This window comes from Haplochromis burtoni, unplaced genomic scaffold, assembly GCF_018398535.1.
Source record: "Haplochromis burtoni strain Fernald_Lab_line unplaced genomic scaffold, NCSU_Asbu1 Contig_4, whole genome shotgun sequence".
Taxonomy (NCBI): domain Eukaryota; kingdom Metazoa; phylum Chordata; class Actinopteri; order Cichliformes; family Cichlidae; genus Haplochromis; species Haplochromis burtoni.
The window spans coordinates 156,922-175,595 of record NW_024582365.1 but is presented as its reverse complement, the minus strand read 5'-3'; the positions used below and the strand labels follow the sequence as shown (position 1 = coordinate 175,595).

At 41.6% G+C, this 18,674-nt stretch overlaps 1 protein-coding gene across 4 annotated transcripts in view; it reads right to left on the bottom strand.

Moving 5' to 3' along the window:
• enox2 (ecto-NOX disulfide-thiol exchanger 2) overlaps positions 1 to 18,674 on the bottom strand; it is a 133,449-nt gene that overhangs the window by 3,593 nt on the left and 111,182 nt on the right. For all 4 annotated transcript variants that reach the window (XM_042220527.1, XM_005913102.3, XM_005913101.3 and 1 more), the window contains 6 exons: positions 17,105 to 17,219; positions 12,544 to 12,731; positions 10,048 to 10,188; positions 4,156 to 4,212; positions 3,231 to 3,336; positions 1,127 to 1,212 (listed from right to left, as the gene is read on the bottom strand). In XM_042220527.1, coding sequence (XP_042076461.1) covers positions 1,127 to 1,212; positions 3,231 to 3,336; positions 4,156 to 4,212; positions 10,048 to 10,188; positions 12,544 to 12,731; positions 17,105 to 17,219 — 693 coding nt within the window. The remainder of the gene's footprint in view (positions 1 to 1,126; positions 1,213 to 3,230; positions 3,337 to 4,155; positions 4,213 to 10,047; positions 10,189 to 12,543; positions 12,732 to 17,104; positions 17,220 to 18,674) is intronic.

The following is an 18,674-nucleotide window of genomic DNA, read 5'->3' as shown; positions in this document are numbered from 1 at the left end:
GTGAAGAGCGATAATGTGTCTAAAACGCCTCGTCGGAAAGATGGGGATGGAATAGCCTCAGCGGACAGAGTGGAAGCTGAGGATGTGTGAGGATTGGGCGGTGTCTGGCTTCAAGTGACATGAAGAAGGATCTACTTTTAATACGTTCCCGCATCAGGAAAAGTCAGATATGAGAAGACATGTTTGAAGTCCACATATAGAAAAGTGAAACGGTCAAAGTTAAACTTGCTTGAAAACCATTTTCACCACATTATTAGGTACACTCCTTCAACTGCTTTTTAATGCAAATATTAAATCAGCCAATTGCAACTTAATGCATATGCAGTCATTTTTCTGATCTCACAAAGCTCAAACAAACTAAGCTCAACGAACTCATGCATTGGTGTCCTGAACATGTCAATGAGTTCATTGTACTCAAGTGGCCTTCACAGTCCCCAGTCTGACGTTTACTGTGACTGGTTATGTATTTGTCTCAGTAAAAGTGGAGTGTCTCTTTTCCAAGAGACCTTTCCAAAACCCACAGTTAGCTCACAACATTTTTCTATATTTAACAAAACATTAAACACTATAATAATAATAAATACCAAGCTGTACGCATTTAGAAGGCAAAGAAGAATGAGCAGTGTGGAAATGAGTTGTTAGATGTGTTGGTGTGCACATGTTGCTGGAAAACACCACCAAACCTTTAAATGAGCCAGCGTATACAGGAAGCCACTCACATGAGCCAGGTGTCTTACGACATCAAAATGTACACATTTGAACTTACAGGGAAGCGTTTACATGGCTAATGAAAAAAACATATATGTTAAAACAGCAAGCTCTCGGTTTATCCCAGTTCAAGTCAAAGACAAAAGAAATGTTGCTAAATACCAAAGGGGGCTAAAACACAGCGCTGTGTAAATCTGTTTGGACAGACATGTTATCCTTCCTCTCACCTTTCTCTTGGGGAGAAAACAAATATTTGTATTGTCAAAGGGCTCTAAAAGAATACAGCTTGTGTTGATGGCACAGCAGGGCCTTGGCATACAAGCCCATACATCAGTCCTATACAGGAAAGAGACACGCTGCCAGTACAGGTGCATACAATCCACAGTAGAAGAAGTTTTGATTCGTGCGAGTCTGTTACCTTGGTGTCCAAACGCTGCAGGTATGAACAGATGTACTCGATGCTGGCTCCAAACGGGTGGACGTGCAGGAACGTTGAGATGATCCCTGAGGTAGAACAAACAAATCGTGGGGAGATGTTAACACAGAGCCATGTCACGAACCACCTGTCACCCATAAAACGTCGATGAACTACACCAGTATGTTCACAACGCCGCTTTATCTGACTCTTTCTCCTGTCCTCTGACTGAGCTTCGAGTGGCGTCTCCCAGAGTCCCACTACTGTTAAGAGCCTCTTGTACATTGTGGCTCCAGATTAGAGAGAGTGTTTAATGGTGGCTTTGATGCCGTTGTCTCATCAAAGCCCAACTCTCCCCTAGCTCAAACATACCATCTGCTATCAGCTCACAGACAGGGCCAGGAGAGAGGTAATCCTCCACCTCTGTTTACAAATCACCTATGCAGCATTGAGGTACCCTGATTTGAAAAAAAAGAAGCAAAAACAAGTAAAAAACAAACAACAATAACAAAACAAAGTGAAAGCAACAATGATTTCTGCTGGGTCAAACACCGAAGCAAAAATATGATAAGCATTAGAGTCTTTTTAGAGGAAAACAGTATGCCAAGACTTCATTTTTGTCACCTGCAGGAGGTCAATCGATACTTGAACACAAACAGCGTGCTCGTCTGGAGCTGCTCCACTGACAATGATTAAGAGACCGACTGAGAATCTAATGGTGCATTTAGATAGCACACCAAGTTAAAATTCACGATGATTTATTTGCAACAATTCGCCCACTACAATCGTTTTGCTGTCCATGCTTATTCACCTTAAAAACCAGCCAATAAACACCTTCTCCAACTGACAGCAGACGTTTGCTGGAGCAATATGCACCCACTCTCTGCGTGTGTGTGTAGATTACCAGAATGTGCTAGAGTCAGAGCTCATGATCATTACATTGATGAGACCATAAAAGATGACAAATGGTGATTTTCACTTCCAGAAAGGAACAGACACTGCTGCCATTCCTCTTATTTTACACCACATTTCTTTCTAAGAATTGTATAACTATTACGTCTGAAAGCTGACACAACTATCAAGTACCTGAAGAAACAAGCCAATAAATATAAACAACACTTGAACATTAAAAGTTTCTGTAAAATGTTCCATGAGGCAAATCCAAAAACAGGTGATCGCTCTATAGAGAGGAAGCTTTGAAGCTACAGTCACACTAATGAAAACAGTGGTTGGAGACCGAGACACAAACTTGCAATATTGTTGCCAAACTCATAGATTTAAAAAAAATGGAATTCAGAGATTCCTTCACAAAGAGTTAAAAAGTAGCTGCAGGATGGTGATTTACCTGCACAGTGACAGCCACTGTGGAACCTGGTCTTTCAATAAGATTATAACCAGAATGCAACAGAGTAAAATCTCATAGTTGATCATTATTTGCCAACCTCAGCCAATCTGTCTGAGTGCGACTGCAGTCAGTCTAAGGAAGAGTGCAACTGTTTGGAGACATGTTGCCTCCCACCAGGCAACCTGTGCTATCGCATTTCAATCTTAAGCAGTCGAAAGCAGCTGGTCACGGCAACTATTTGCAAAAATGAAAAACAACGCAACCCTTGATTTTTACTTGTTGCAAGGAAGTCGTCATCCTTTTTTTCCTCATAAGCCATAAATGCAGCGGTTGGTGCAGCATCCAGACTTCCCATGTTTGGTGTTTCTGAATCTTTATCCAAATCTTCCTATTTTCTGCCTTCAAAGCACTCTGACACTTTGTGTGCAGGTGCAGGGCCATGAATGCTGAGGGCAGCTCGAGTAAGGTGTGTGTTATAATAATAAACTCTGCATATAAGAAACACACATTTCTGGAGAAAGAGGCATTTGAATGTAACCAGGAGCCAGCGATCAAATGTAGCTGTAAGCTTGTGTCCTGGTAAAGGGCACAGTGAAAAGACAATTTACTTAGCATGTTTTGATGAGAAACCAGAGCTCCCGGAGGAAGCGTGAGGAGAGGATGCAAACTCCACACAGAAGGGCCCGGGCCTGCCACTGAGCAGTTCATGGGTTAAGAAATGTCTCAGTGAGAGTGCTGGGAAAAGCCAGAGTGTCAGCGTACCAACTAGCAGAGCTTCCCTCTCGGAGTGGACAGGACTTGGTGGATTCCTCTCTGTGGGACCTTCTTTCTCCTGACTGCAGGACACCACCGTCGACGCTGTGGCTTCCTACACGTGCACAAAACACACACACGGTTAGCATGAATCAGTCTGCAGACAGCCACTGGCACTGTTTGACTGAGTTATCTGGCGTAATGTAAACAAATTCAAATTTAGGCTGATGCATGGGACACAATAAAAAGACAATCGTGCACAAATAAGTGCGACGAGCACACCAGAAAGTTTCACCACCAACATGTCAATCCAGAGAGACAATGAAAACGGGGATAATGAATGAGGAAGGGGATAATGAGGCGAGGGAGGATATTCAGCCAGCAGCTATATTTCTAATAGAGGGAAGCGTGTCTCGCACATACACAATGACAGGACAGAGGAGACGAGTTTGAAAAGAACAAATAGAGGGAGAGGGGAAGAGACTTGGAAGGCGAACGATCAAGCTGCTCGTTTCAGATCTCTGACAGGTGGCAGAGAAGAGGCAGCATAACAGAAGAGATTTTGTCTGTGCTTGTTGTTCTACACAGTACGGTGCGTACCATTTCCACTTCTAGTGTGGGATCTCTGGTGGCCTTTTTTTATCCATCCATAACACCCTGTGAGTGTGTCTTGGTGTGTGGGTGTGTAGACATATGCACATGTGCAAGCCGTTTTGACTTTATGACTCCTTTATTTCCTAGCCCACTTGTGTCTGTGTGATTTATTAAATGACACATGCAGTTGCAGTGAACTAGTTTGGCCCGTAATGATCTGTCATGTCATTGGAAGAGGAGAGAGGGGAAAATCGGGAGGAGGAGGAGAAGGAAAACAAGAAGAAGAAAGGGAGAATGAGGACAAAACTATGTGGAGGACTGAGCATTTTTCCCCACTTACGCTGCTTTGATTAGCGCTCTCCTCGCTTCCTCTGTCGTCTTGCTTCGACATCTCCAGCTGTAGCACATTAGAAACATATGAAGAATAACACACTGAGAAACAAGCCAGGCAGCAATGTATGCAGACAGGCAGGAGGGAGGTCTTAAAGTTGTTTATTTTTAGAATAATGTCCAGATATGAGCTGATTGTGAAGAAACAAGAAAAGCTAAGACAGTAAACTCCATATGGATGTAATTAACTCTTCCTGAGTCAAAACTGGCACAAACAAGTCAGCTATTAAATATGTAACAGTGTGCGTCCTGATTTTTCTGGAATATAAAACAGCTCTAATGATACGTTAGTCCATCAACAGCAAAGTAATCCACAGCAGACCTGCTAAATGATCAGCTTAAAAAACAAAAAAACAGCCTGTCAGGTGTAAGGACGGGTTTTCACAGATGTACAGTCTGTGCATTTAATTTGGATTGGTGGACTTGCTGGTGTGTTTCGGATCACTGTCCTGCTATGTTAACAAGTTGAGTCGAAAATAAAAAAATTAGGAGCTTCAGAAGCTGTCAGAGTGTCAAACAGACCCACTGTAGCTCACAGACAGCTTTATCTTGTGAAAAGCAGTTACTACAAATAAAGTCATTTATGTCTAGATACAAGTTATTATGGACTGTTATGGATTCTACATACACATCAATTTCTTTACTGATTTACAATCAATATTCTGTCTGGAACAATTTACTGGCTCTGGACCCAAACACAGCGGAAAAACAGTGTTTAATAAAGGCTTGCATTTGACTCAGGTGTGCAAAGCTCCAACGCCACAAGTTAGACTGTCAGATAAACCGGCCAAGCTTACAAAGAATACAATTAAATGGAAAGGACTCAACTAGAATTGGTTTTAGATTGCTACCCTTATCTCTGGCTCTAAATTGTGCTTTTTATCATAAGGAATAATTGTGGGTGATGCTGAGTTTACATTTACAGTGTGGGAGGCTTCCAGTGAAAATAAACTATTGAGTTGCATAATGGGAAGTGCTTTCCTTATATTAGGTACTGAAAGTCTGAATATCCTGGCTTTCTCATGTATATCGTCTCACAAGTGGTAACTTGCGATACCAAGTCAGTGAAATGCCCCTTTACTCACAAAGGAAAGCAGCCGATAAATCCCAACGGAAAACTCTTAGTGACGACAATAAAATACATACAAAGAAATGATAAAGATGTTTGTTGTGATCATAATAATAAGGTTAATGGCTTCAATGACCTGCACTTGCATCGGTGAAGTGATATGTGGCGACAGCTCGCTGACAGTAAGGACAGTGACTGAACCAGTGAAGAAGAACTGATGGCATGAGAGATGTCCTCGGCATGACAAATCATCCTACATTGCCTGCTAATCTTCGGAGAAACCAACGCCCCAAAATTGATTTCTCTTTCTCCCTTTAATGAGACTGTCTTTCATGATTCATGTTTGCCCATATGCAAGAATTTAATTAGCATATTTCCCAGGGCTCACAGTTGTGGAGGGACACATTTCTAATCAAACCCATCACTCTTAACAAGCTATTGACAACCCTGTCATTCCAGCTGATCGGAAGAAGAAGAGATCCGTTAACAAATGACTAACTCAGCTCGGCGTCGCATGAAACCTGTTATCTCGGAGCTAACAGACAACACACGCAGAGGCTCCCCACATAGTTTGAGAGCCTTTCGTTTGTATTATCATCCAATTTAATAGGCGATTTAACCCGAGGCTCATTTTAATGACAGCCATTTCTCTCATTATACCGAGCGAGAAGGAACATTAACAAACATGAGCACTTTAGCACTCGGCGCATGGGACAACACCTGAAACATTAGTAAACATGACACAGCAAGCAGAGAAAAATGACCCATGAAAACTGAAATTGTTTATAAGATTGAGGATTGTGCGTCTGTCAGTGGAAGAGTGTAGTAATACAGCTTGACACGAATCAATATTAAATGGAAAAATGTGCCTCAGTGGAAGAAGCACATTTAACTAATGTGTTTTTTTGGGGTAGGCAGGGCTGCTCGATGGTGGCAAAAATCCTTTTATCGTGATCAACATTCAGATGACCATTTACCACAATTACTCAGTTCGGAAAAATACTAAATTTACTAAAGAGAGTCATTTTAAGAGTGGCACAGTAGTCGTTTTATCTAAATCACCTTGTTTTACTCATCACTGCGAGCTTAAACTGAATTGAAATGTAACTGAAATGAAAATTAGATTCATTGTTCAGCCCTACAGACAGCGCTGGACTCCTCACTTCTTTGTATTTTGCTTCCAAGGAGCCAGACTTTCTTGTATTTTTAAGTGGTCTTGAGCAATATTTCTTAAGGCTTTCTGAAGGTCTTTCAAAGGTTTCACTCATTTTCATTCCAGTGCTTGTACCCGACTGCTTTCAGAGGAATGCTTTTGTTTGTTTGCGGAACCACTTAACATTGACCTATGAATCACTCAAGCATTACAAAGGCACCTAACTCAAGGGATGAGCCAGTGTTATGTCAACACAGACGACTGAGCAAAGAATCAATTTGAAATTGCATCTTTAGGCACTTTGTTACTAACAGTCTTTTCCCAAAAACACCAATGTAGATTAATAAAGCAGCAGGTGTGGCCACGTGGCTCCTATCTGGCAGGTAATATCCCCCAATCTGGTGACCATACTCTGACATCGCTGCGATCTGTTAGTTACAGCCTCTCTGAGAGAAAAAAAAAAACACTGCTTTGTGTGATGCCGGTGCAGATGCATGACACAAAGGACAAAATGTTCAGGACTGAGAGCGCGTGACTGGGTAAGGCTGGTGGTCGGCGTGACATAAAATCGCAGCTGCAGAAAAGGGAAGAAACCATTTGAGTTTGGTCAACTGTGCTCAATGTGTTTCTAGTTAAAAAAGTGAATTAATTTCTTTGGTATTTTTGTCATGCGGGTGTTGTGAGAACATACAGTTCAGATGGTTAGCCAGCCTGCCTCACAGAAGAGAAAAACCCTTAAAAACGGCATTATCTGGTGCAGACGAGGGCACGGTGAGATGGGAGTTGCTGCTGGCGCTGCCTTACTGTTAGACAAACAGGTTACAACCTAAAGGCTGAAGGTATTTATTTTGGCAGTAATCTTTTTGCTGGCATGGATGTTCTGCAGAGAGCTTTTAAAAACTCTGTTTACACCTAGGTATGTTACTTGGATAACGATAAGGGCCTTGAAATACTCAGCACTGTTATAATGAGGCAGCAAGGGCAGGTTTTCATTTTATGATAGTAAGGATGTAGAGATAATGATTGATGAGCCTGTGGAGACTGATTAAATGTACCCGACTGGGCAGGATGCTGTTGAGGGTGCGTGCGGAAAGTTGGCCTTATGGGAGTTATTTAAAAGAAAAACAAGCCTTTGTTTTTGGTGAAATAACGCTACATTCTGGTTCAGTGTGCTGTCACCCACTCAAAGATGAGACTCTGGCTGACCAAGGGAGGGGTGCTTTAGAGGCACCACAGCCCAGTCTTCTGTGTAGTCCAGCTTAAACACTGAATAAGGTCTGAATTAAAAACTCTAGGAATGGGTACATGAAAATCTAAAGCCTCGTTTGATTTACATTTAGCTCATGTCATTTTCTCATAGGTCATCTTCTTGACCATGTGCAGAAACCATCTACTACAGATTGTCTCTGTAAGCCTTGTGCTGATCACTTAAACTGTACTATATGAATTCACAGTGGAGTCCAAACTTTCCACGGCTTAAGGCGGCGCTTCAGGTGAGAAAACACTCAGACAAATCCCATTTTTCCCCCACTGGGTCGTGCATCGTGAGTTGGTTCCCCAGGGTGAGACTGTTAATGTGGACTTTTACTGTACTGTCCTGAGGCGTCTGCCAGAGAAGTTTCAGCTGAGAAAACTGGAAGTGCCACTGTGTGCTGGTTCACAGCGCGCAGTGAAAACAGAGGAGTTTGTTGGCTGCGCAAACACAATCTTCACTCACAACCCGCATCACTAGATTGCCAAATTTGCCTCCCTTCATCTAGATCCCGAAAATGAAAATAAAGCTGAAACATTCCCATTTTGACTCGTTAAAGAGGAAGAATGCATAAGAAGCACTTCCTATGAGAGAGCCAAAAATAGCATCCCACTTGAACGTAGTTCAGAAGTGAACAAGATGGTGACCTTCAAAGTGGCACTGGCCACAGCAGGTCAGGCTTGTGACTCGTGTGCACCTTCCTCTCTGAAGTTTTTGTGCACAGCTGTACAGATTTCAGTTTCTTGTGCAGGTCTGAGTTCGGCCACAAAACAAAATGAAAATTTGTAAAGAAAGACTAAGTGAATACCAGGTTGTGATCTAGGTCAAGCTTTGCTGTGGACTGAATTTTTTTCAAACGTTTGATGTAGCCAGCACAGTCGAAGCACAAGCAGAAACGGTGCAACCGAATAAACAAAACAGAGGCTGAAACTCACCAGTTAGTTTTGCAATTAACGTCGACGGTCATATTTCTGCTCTACAGTCAGCTACAGCAACAAGCTGCCATTTGGACGAAATGATTTGAAGATGGAGAACAATTACATTCAGTCTGTTACCATTTACAAGGGGAATAATGCCACCAAACATCACTTAAGAGAAGGTAAAAGAGAGAAGTTCTTTTATTTTTTGATTATTATTTTATTATACTTTGATTTTCAGTCAACAAATCAAGTGATCAGAGCTGAAAGCAGCTGAAAATGGAACTACCTGGAAGATATGGTGCAGCTATAATTTACTAGCTCAATTTGTTTCTATGGATGCCTGCGGAAACTGAAAAATGTTTGAATACACAAATGACACACAGGCCTTTAAATGGGTATTAGTTAAAATGTTCTTTAGCTTTTTAGTAGGGCACATTACTATTACATAAACTGAGGGAATTCATAAATGTCATTTTACTGAACTACTTACAACATGAAAGCTGCAACATTAATATTTTTTGGAGTAAAACTACAAATGAAAAACTTGATTATACCGTGGTTTAAAAAATGAATAAACACTCCAGGGAGGAAAATGAGAACGAAACCTCCAGTAAAAGTCAGAAATCTCATTGCAGTCTGTCCTTTTTTCCAGTTTTGATATTTTGAAGACCCCATTCATGCTAATGGTAAATAGCCTGCATTTGTATAGCGCTTTACTTGGTCCCTAAGGACCCCAAAGCACTTCACACATCCACTCATTCATGATGGGTGATGGCAGCTACACTGTAGCCACAGCCGCCCTGGGGCGCACTGACAGAGGCGAGGCTGCCGGACACTGGTGCCACCGGGCCCTCTGACCACCAACAATAGGCAACGGGTGAAGTGTCTCGCCCAAGGACACAACGACCGAGACTGTCGGAGCTGGGGCTCGAACCGGCAACCTTCCGATTACAAGACAAACCGCCAACTCTTGAGCCACGATTCATGCTGAAGTGCATCAATTTCTTTTTTCAGACTTGTGATATTAAATACTTTATACATGTAACTGTGAGCACAAAGGTTCTCATGTATAGTTTGATATTTATATGGTTCAGCCACCATTGAATGGCTTGTTTGTTTGCAGTCAAGCACACTGGTTTTTCCACCCAATGTGGCCATTTTGGGATCCTGATGAGTTTAGAAGAGCTTTAAACTAGTTCAAAGTGATTTTCTCAACCCCAAACTACTTACTGCAGCATTCACATTGCTCGCTGTTTATTTATTTATGATTTACATCTTTAATTTCTTTTGTGCACTGAAACTTCTTGAAGGCCTCGGACTAATTTCTTTCCCATTAAAGTGCAGAATAATAACTGTTCGAACAAACAAATAAACTCACTCTCCTATGAAACGCAGAATGGCAACGCTCACATGTTCCCAGTGAAAGCGTGCATGTCTGTCACACCTACCTGCATTACGTGTGCGTTTTGCAGGTTCTGGAGACCTTCCTTCAGGTTCTGCACTTGATTCTTCAGCTGTTGTTTTTCCTCCAAACTCTTCTCCAGCTCGGCCTCCCGCTGTTTTAATTCTTCCCTCATTTTTAACAGTTGCTGTAAAAACAAAAAAGCGAGCACATTAAGCCACTAATGCCTTTGTGAGCTAACTAACCGTGACAATGCTAACCTCATAATCAACCTGCTCTGAAAGCAGAGGAACAATACGCCATTTGTTCATTAATATTTAGCATCTAATCCCCATACTGGTAATTGGAACTTCAGCTCAATACAAAAAAGCAATTAGATATGGATGTGAATTATATGATTAATAAACATTTTTACAGAAAGAAAAATTCTGCTCTCGTGCATGTGTCCAAGAGGAATCATTTTGCAGATCTTTCAGTCAAAAATAAATATGCATGAATATAGAAGAAAAACTCTTAATAGGGATGTTAATCGGAACGCTCATTTGGGTTTCATGCTTGCTTTGAGTACCAGAAGAACCAGTTTTGAGAAAGCTTTGAAGGCTAACACCTAGATTTGTGTCCAATTTGTCTGACGTTTCTTCCTGAACACAGATAAAAGGATCCACCTTCTGTGTTCATTTCAACACAAAGGCGGTACGCTTGTTGGAGGGGGGTCTTTGCAGCTACAAGTTTTCGCCTGCACTCCTAATCACTCAGTGCTTTTTCTCTGTTACACTATAATTCACAAGAATACGAGACAAGGTTGTCAGTATGTGCTGATATTTTTGTTTACTTTCTAGTCTGAGGGACTCTGCAATACAACGTGTGGACGCTGACAAAGGAGAGGTATCCCATTGCAGCGCCTTCCAGTTCATTTAATCCATTCACCTAATCTTTTCATAAACACACCACGGGATATGCAAGTTGGAAAGGTAATTACTCTCCGTGAGCAGAAATGAGCAGCGGGGGTTTAATGGATTTTTCTTCTTCTAAACATGAATTGATCATAATTTCCATTACCTGAGACACCCAGAGTGAGTCAAACTTTAGCATTGTAAAGGCAGATTTAAGGATTTCTGACATCCTATGGCTGCTCATTTCAAATTTAGAAAGATTATTAAGCTGTAAGGTAAAGATTTAGTAGTTAAGATAATATTTCAGTGATCGTTTTGATCTTAATCAGCAGATCCGGTTCACAATGCTGAAACAGAATTAGAGTTAATTGAACTTACGCATGTCCTTGTTTCCCCATTTTGCTGCAGAACGACTCAACAGACCTTATAAAACTGTTTGCTGATCTGCTGTTTTCAAGGTCAAGAATAAAAGGCTCCAAAAGTAACCCATACAAATAATAAAAACTTTAAATGACTTAGTCAATATAGTCTTAAAGATTATCTTCTTTACTTTTGGACAGCTTTCAGTGTGGCTGCTTTTCCCCCCCAAAACATAAAAAAATATCAACGGTGGTGATGAGAGCTGTGTCCTCAGCTGTGACCCAGCATGTAGGCGTGTAGGGTCAGGAGGGTGATCCAGGGGATCTGGGTCACTTTGCACCTTCACTTTGTCCCCAGACTGTTCTGACTGCAATTTTCCACAATCTGGAAACCAGGTGGAAACTCTGCAGGCACTGTGGAGGCACAAGTGCAAGGGGACCAGAAAAACACTTCTGTGTAGGGATGTAAAACATGAGCTGAACGAAAATGGGTCCAGAGGTGCATGAAAAGATAATGCTGCATGTGAAGATGCATGAAGTCAAATTATTTTTGGAGTTTTAGGAGCCTATTAGCTAAACTTTGTAGACTTGAACCTCTAAAATTGTCTGTACATGCTTTCTGACATTACTGACCACCTCAGCCTCCTATCTTTCAGAAAACTTGACCTCACTCCTTGACCTTGGGGTTGAGGTCTTTTTTTGCCTGTCCCGTTTGGGTCTTTGCCATCAACATTATTGTCTAAAGGCAAAGAAAGATACCCAAATGTTTTAAAACACTTAGATGGGTTCTTTTCAAAGTAGGAAATGTAAAAGGTTATTCAGCAACTTTTAGATTGAAACCTAGTTCATGTCATTAAAATCCTAATAATGTTTTTTCAGTATCTTTTTTTGATTAAATGGTCTGAAATGGTTTTAATAGGCTTGGGTTCGTTCCAAGAACATGCTGTTTGAATCGCAGCACATAGCTCTCCAGTTCCAAATAAAACCCGTTCTGACAGTGAACAAGTGTTCCTGTAAAAATATTTTTCAGCTGCTCTTCACAGATGCTCCAGACAACTGCGCTTCTCTACGTGCTCCCAAATAGCACTTAGCTACCATTTAAAGTGCAGGGTCATGGATAAATGACAGCGAAGGTTTCAGCTTGCATAGAAAATTCAACGAGTTAACCTGAGCGACCTTGTTGGTACAAAGTACCCAGTGCAGACAGGAACCAATAGATTAAACCCACTGATGGACAGAAGGCTGGAAGATGCTGTCTCTGTATGCTTCTGTGTAGACAATAAGCATCACCTTCTGCATGCCTTGCAGAGCCTGCTGCAGGAAGCTGAGCTGCTGTGAGTGAGTGTTGTCCTCCTCGCTCCTAATTGGCTGATTTTTGCCTTGTTCTTGTTTTAGCAGCTCCACCTCGTTCCTGTAGGCGTCCAGCTGGCAGCGTAGGGAGTCGTTCTCCTCCTTTAATGCCTCTGCTTGGGAAACTCCTACATAATAAACACAGAGAAAATTAAATATTCTGGTTATCATGGATCGCCACCGGTCATTCCCTATATTCATTTAACACCCCTAACAATACAAATTCCAGTTGAGATAAGGCTCAGTTTTACTGTGTCACTCCTGATACGGTGCTCTTGAGTTTTCCCCGAGCCGTTTGTCCTCTGAAGACGTATATATTAAAACACAAACAAGATAGTAAAGGTTGCACCTCTGACAGTGACATGTGCAGTCATGATTGCATCACTCCTCATTCACAGAGGCAACAGCAGGAGGTGACTATTAGAGCACTGATAACAAAAGAGTTAGGACAGAGCATGACAGAAAAAGATGGTATTTATCTACAAAGCAGCTGACATCAAAGCTCCAGAAAGCTTGGTTTACATCCCATTATTTTACCCACTGTTATTTTATTCGCAGTTGGAGGATTTCTTTCACTTGGATAGGCATGAAATTTACATACCATATTCCTGATAATATAATGAAGCATTTTCTGTTTGCAACCACTTTGATTTGCACCTCTGACTGGCTTCGGCTACCCAACAATAAAGGCTGAGGCACAAAGGCAGCCATCAAGGTGAGAAATAATGGTCAAAAACGGATATCTCAGAAATAAAGTTGAAGAAAAAGCTAAAGAATGTGTAGTGATGGGATCGTGTTACCTGCGACGTGTTATGTTTCTGATATATAATTGGTAAAAAACTAATTTAGTAATAAATATATCATCGAAACAGTACTTTGTGTTCACAAGTCAGGCTACGGTGATTTTTGAGATGTGGCTTCTTTTTGATCTAAACTGAACACCTGGAAAGTTTCAGATCTGCTAAAATCCAGAGGCAGACACGCCCTTTGGTGCAGGTTTTGCCAGAGAAACATTTTGCCACGTCTGCACACAGACACGTGCCAGCTAGAGTATCACGGCTGGCAACAACTCACTGCTATATCCTGGACTTCAGCTCAGGCACATTTACTTTTCACTGCCATCAGGCGACACCCAGCCTCACAGATCTATCTTTAACAACGTATGTAATTCTTTATCTTAATAATTCAGCCAAGGACTAAAATACATTTTCAAACAAACCATTGGGTTTAACAGTGAACTGAATAATGTAGTGTGCATGAAGTGTGGTCTCCCAGTGAGTTTGTCTGTTTTTTCATTCAGATAAAATAGATGCCAGGACAAGATGGACTCAAGGTAGGGAGAGAAATAGGTCAGAAAAGTGACACAGAAGCTTATTGTAGTTTCCTTTCATGAAAGTAAACCGCTATGAAAGTCTATTTCAGTTAGCCAGTTGCTACAACAAGCTAGCCAATAAGTCCCACTGCTAGCAGGGTTAGCTTACATTTGCACACGGTTCAATACAAAGTACTGAAAGCAGTGAAACATCACTTATAATGTCTATAAAGAATTTTCCTTTTGATGTAATTATCAGAAAGGCTGGACCATGATTATTAATTCCCATCTTTAAAGTTTGATGCTTCAACTTTTTCTACTTCAATATGGACCTTTCGTATGCAGAAATATTTTTCTGCCAGTCACAGTTATAAGTTACACTTATGAACCTCATACAAATCCCAATTTAATCCCCGCTTATAGCAAAACAAATACATACGATGTTTGATCAACTGAGAAAGTGCTGTGTCTCCAGGTTAACAGTGAGGATATCATTCAAAGACATTTTGAAATTGGGACCAGAGGCTCCTTCCCTTTCATAACTTGAATGACAGCGGCTTGGCAAGATATTAAAAAGAAAAAACAACTCACATCACATTTTGAGTAAATCCAGACTGATGAACAAGTTCACTATATGAGATTTTATAGCTGACCCAGGGAGGAAAGCTTGGAGAAAACTTCACATTTCTACCCATAATGCTTTTCCTTATTTTCTGTGTAGTGCATGCTTACACTAAGCACTGCAGAACTTTCAAACACTGAGGTCAATATATATGAAAGTTATCCCTGTGAGCCAAAAGCTCAGGCTGCTCTAAATGTTTACTTTGAGGCATATTTTCTACTCTGGGCTCTGTAAAATGTCAATGACACTGGATAAACTGATATGGCCACACCAGGCCAACAGCACTAGCTGTGAAAGACGGCCCCAACAACTCCTGTTCAAACGCTTTTAGTAGGGGTAGCAAATCAAAGAAACGCTGGGAAAGGAAAGAGGAAGGGAACGAAAGCAGCTTGTTTTAGACCAGTGACTGGCTGGACCAAGCTGAGGGGTTTGCACTAATCCACAGTATAAGACAAATACAGATTTTACAAAACTGTTACTGATGCAAAGCTACAATTTTAGAGTCCACGAATGAAAACAAGACTTTGGAAATGAGCATAAGGCAGAGGTGGTTAGTGTCCTCACAGGAGAAAAGGTTGCTGTAAGCTGCGGGCTCGCTTTGTGGTGTTTGAATGCTCTCATTGTTTCTGTGCAAGTTTTCTCCAGGCACTCTGGTTCCCTCCAGTAGTCCAAAGATGTGTGTGTAAAGCTAATTGGCGATTCTAAACTGCTGATCTGTCCAGGATATACCCTTATGTCAGCTGAAAAAGGGGCCTCCCCCCATCCCCCTTAAACCAAAGCAGAAAGGGTAGTTAAGCAAACAAGCATTGTAGGTCCCCTTTAGAAAGCAGACTGGGTAACCAAATGTAAATGATATTTAGCTACTTTTCAAGCATTCTAACACAAAAGGGCCCAAAGTCCAACAGTACAATGCTGTCAAGTTGGTGCAGCACTGTCACTTCTATATACCATGTCCAGGGATCAAACACCTGTAGTATATATTAATGTACTCAAAGCTGTAATAATACCACAGTGTTCTAGCCAGTAGCTCTCATCTGGACATTTGACCTGACCTACTGAGTAAAAGAGTAGATTGGGAGGAGGTATTATTCCATGAGATCTGCTTAGCTCCAAAGATGTCCACTACTATATCGGTTCTGCTCTCCTACTGCAAGCCTTGAGCAGAAGCTCTTTGGGAAACTGCAACACACTGACTGGACTGGGGAGATAAGCCCCATCCTGTGTGAGTGAGTGTGTGCATGAAAGCATGTCTTGTTAGGTTTTGTGTGGGTGTTCACGAGTGCTGCCTGCAGTCTATCATGGAGGACCATTGGCAGTGTTAATGAACTCTTGCTGGGCGTGTGTGTGTGTGTGTGTGTGTGTGTGTCCACGCTGGGTTTGTGTGTGCTCTTTCCTACCAGCAAAATGAAGGTTTGAGGTGAGAAGTGTATTGATCTGAGAGCCTCATCAGCTTGGTGTGAGGAGATGTCAACTGCTTGGCCAGATTCTGTTACGTAACAGGCAAAGCTATCGACCTGCAGATATCCGCGAGTGTGCACGTAGGCATACACCTTCGGGTGTACAGTCATGCACAGAAGCGGCTCTTTTGCCTTCTATTCTGTACATGAGTCAGATGCGGAGCATCGATTCCCTTTTTAAGAGGCTGCAGTCATAACACAGGTGTTTTTAGCCGGGATGGTTGACGTGTAAACATGCCCGTTTGCTTAAAGGTTAGTGAGTGTGTGTGTGTGTGTGTGTGTGTGTGGGGGGGGGGGTGCAACACTCAGCCTGTTAACACAAATACGAAAAAGTGTCACATTAACACCTGCCACCTCAGCCAATCCTGCAGCATTGAGCGAAATGACAGGTCTTTGACAGCAATGCTAATTAATGATAGCTAAACAGCAAGGCTGCAAAAGAGAAGGGGCTGAAGTGACGAGTGCATTTACATACATTTGCATGCTAATTAGAGATGCTGTCATATTAGCAAAAGGCAGAGATCAGGCTGATTAACAGCCAAGAAGAAACCACACATCTGAGACATGAAAGAGGCACAGAACATGGGATGAAGAGGCCTCACATGTGGTTCCCTGCATGTTGCACCAATGACTACTATAGAATTCTTGGGTTATTGTTATGGGGTTTGAGGGATTAGCAGCATCATTAACTTTTGTTGCTTCAGCAAACACAAAGAGTCTCCTTTGAGGGAGCAACAGAAGATTATGGCACTTCAGTGATACCCCAATCTGAAATTAGATGGCAGCTGGCAGATGTGGACAGATTGGCACATGTACATGCTCCTATGTGTACATTCACTGGGGTGGACTGAGGTGAATGACATTCAGCACTTATGTTCAACATTAACTCAGGCTAGCCTGCATATTGTCAGCAGCTTGATGTAGTCTGAATGTGTTTTTTTATTCATGCAGGGATGTCAGGTGCTTGGGGGATGATTACTGTCGTTTCAGTCAAACAGAGCTGTCTCCCTCAGTTATTTAACAGTCTCTGTGCTGATCCTTTGGAAATCGTGATCAGTGTACTTCCTGTCAAGATGACAGAAGTGCTGAACTGTGGATGCATATGCATACCTGAGTCCTCAGAGTCCTTGCTGTCAGGGGCATCCTCCATATCATCATCAGACATCTCCATCTCCTCCTCTCGTCTGATGCCCATCAGCTGCTCGTTGTGCACGTTTCTAATCTCCTGCAAAACACAGTGAAAAGAGCGACGGGTCAAAACTGCAAAGACTCCAGAGTGATGCACATTTTAGCAGGTGCTGATCAGTAAACTCCTTCAAAGTTGACGCTAAAGGAAAACTGAGCTGCAAAGGAAAACTTTTAACATATTGGTACAGAACAAAGGAGTGCAGCTGCAGAGAGATAAAAAGGATGATATCAGAGCTAGGGCTCAGTTCCTTCTATGGCTCGGAAATGGGGTATATGGTAGCACATATACAATGAGACCTCACCGTTTTGTACTTGGAGAAAAACAGTACACATTAAAGCAGCCATACAAATGCAACTCTACCATCTGTCAATGAAATCAAAGCTCCTCAATTTCACTACACACTGATTCACAACAACAAACCATGATAAGTGTCTCGGTGCACATTGCGCCTGCTGCTGGTTTTTATGCCCATGTTTTATTCTAATTGAGGGCACATCTGGAAACACCAGCAGTAACTGTAAAATACCAATCTTCTCCATTTCATTTCACCCTCACAGACAGAATCGCTAATGACTACATCCATCTGGAGACCAGTAACCAGAAGCAGGTTTCAAAATGGTTTAAAGATTAAGGTCATACCACTGAAATGGAGTGGCTGTAATTGAGACAAAACCTTCCAGGTTTGTGCTGAGAGAAAGTCAAAACCAACAAACGAATAAACATATGGTCGACTGTTAATACTAAGACTATCCTACCACATCTTCATTGTTTGGTCTGTGTCTGGACCTTTATGTAACATGCTTGCATTTTAGTGTAAAATATACATCTCGAAAGAATTATAATGCACAGCTAATTTAGATGTACGATGCATTAGATACACGATTACATGCTCTGACAGGCCTAATATTTTAGCTTGTGCTGCAAAAGGGGTGAGGACTTGATTCACACATGTATGCAACACATATTAATGAATATAATAAAAGCAGTTGTTAATATAACAGCTGCACAATCATCTATAGAGCTCAACCTTTGTTGCAGCTTAACGGTTGAACTTTGAGGCAGCCGATTTAAAGCCGAAGGCATCGATCAATCTCACCATGATACTCCTCTCTCCTGCGACTTCACTCATTTACAGCATTTAGCGATCAAAAGTGATTTAAACTTTGACCTCCATTTATTTGTGTTGTCCTCGGGATTCCCATACACTTGTTTGCCATCCACCTAGGGGTCATTTTTGACCCGAGGACAACACAAGGGTTAAATCATTAAATATATGATTTATGCTTTAGAACAAAAGCAAAACATACAAGCCATCACTTAACAAGCCTGCATGAGCCTCTAGTGTCTTTCAAAGGAGTTTTTTCAAAGCATGATATTCTCTTCATGTACACAACTACACGGACACATTATCAACAGGGTGTCTCTTAGGCAATCAATGAAATAAAGACAGTGAAACATGAAAACAAGTATTTACTGAAATAAATACAGAAA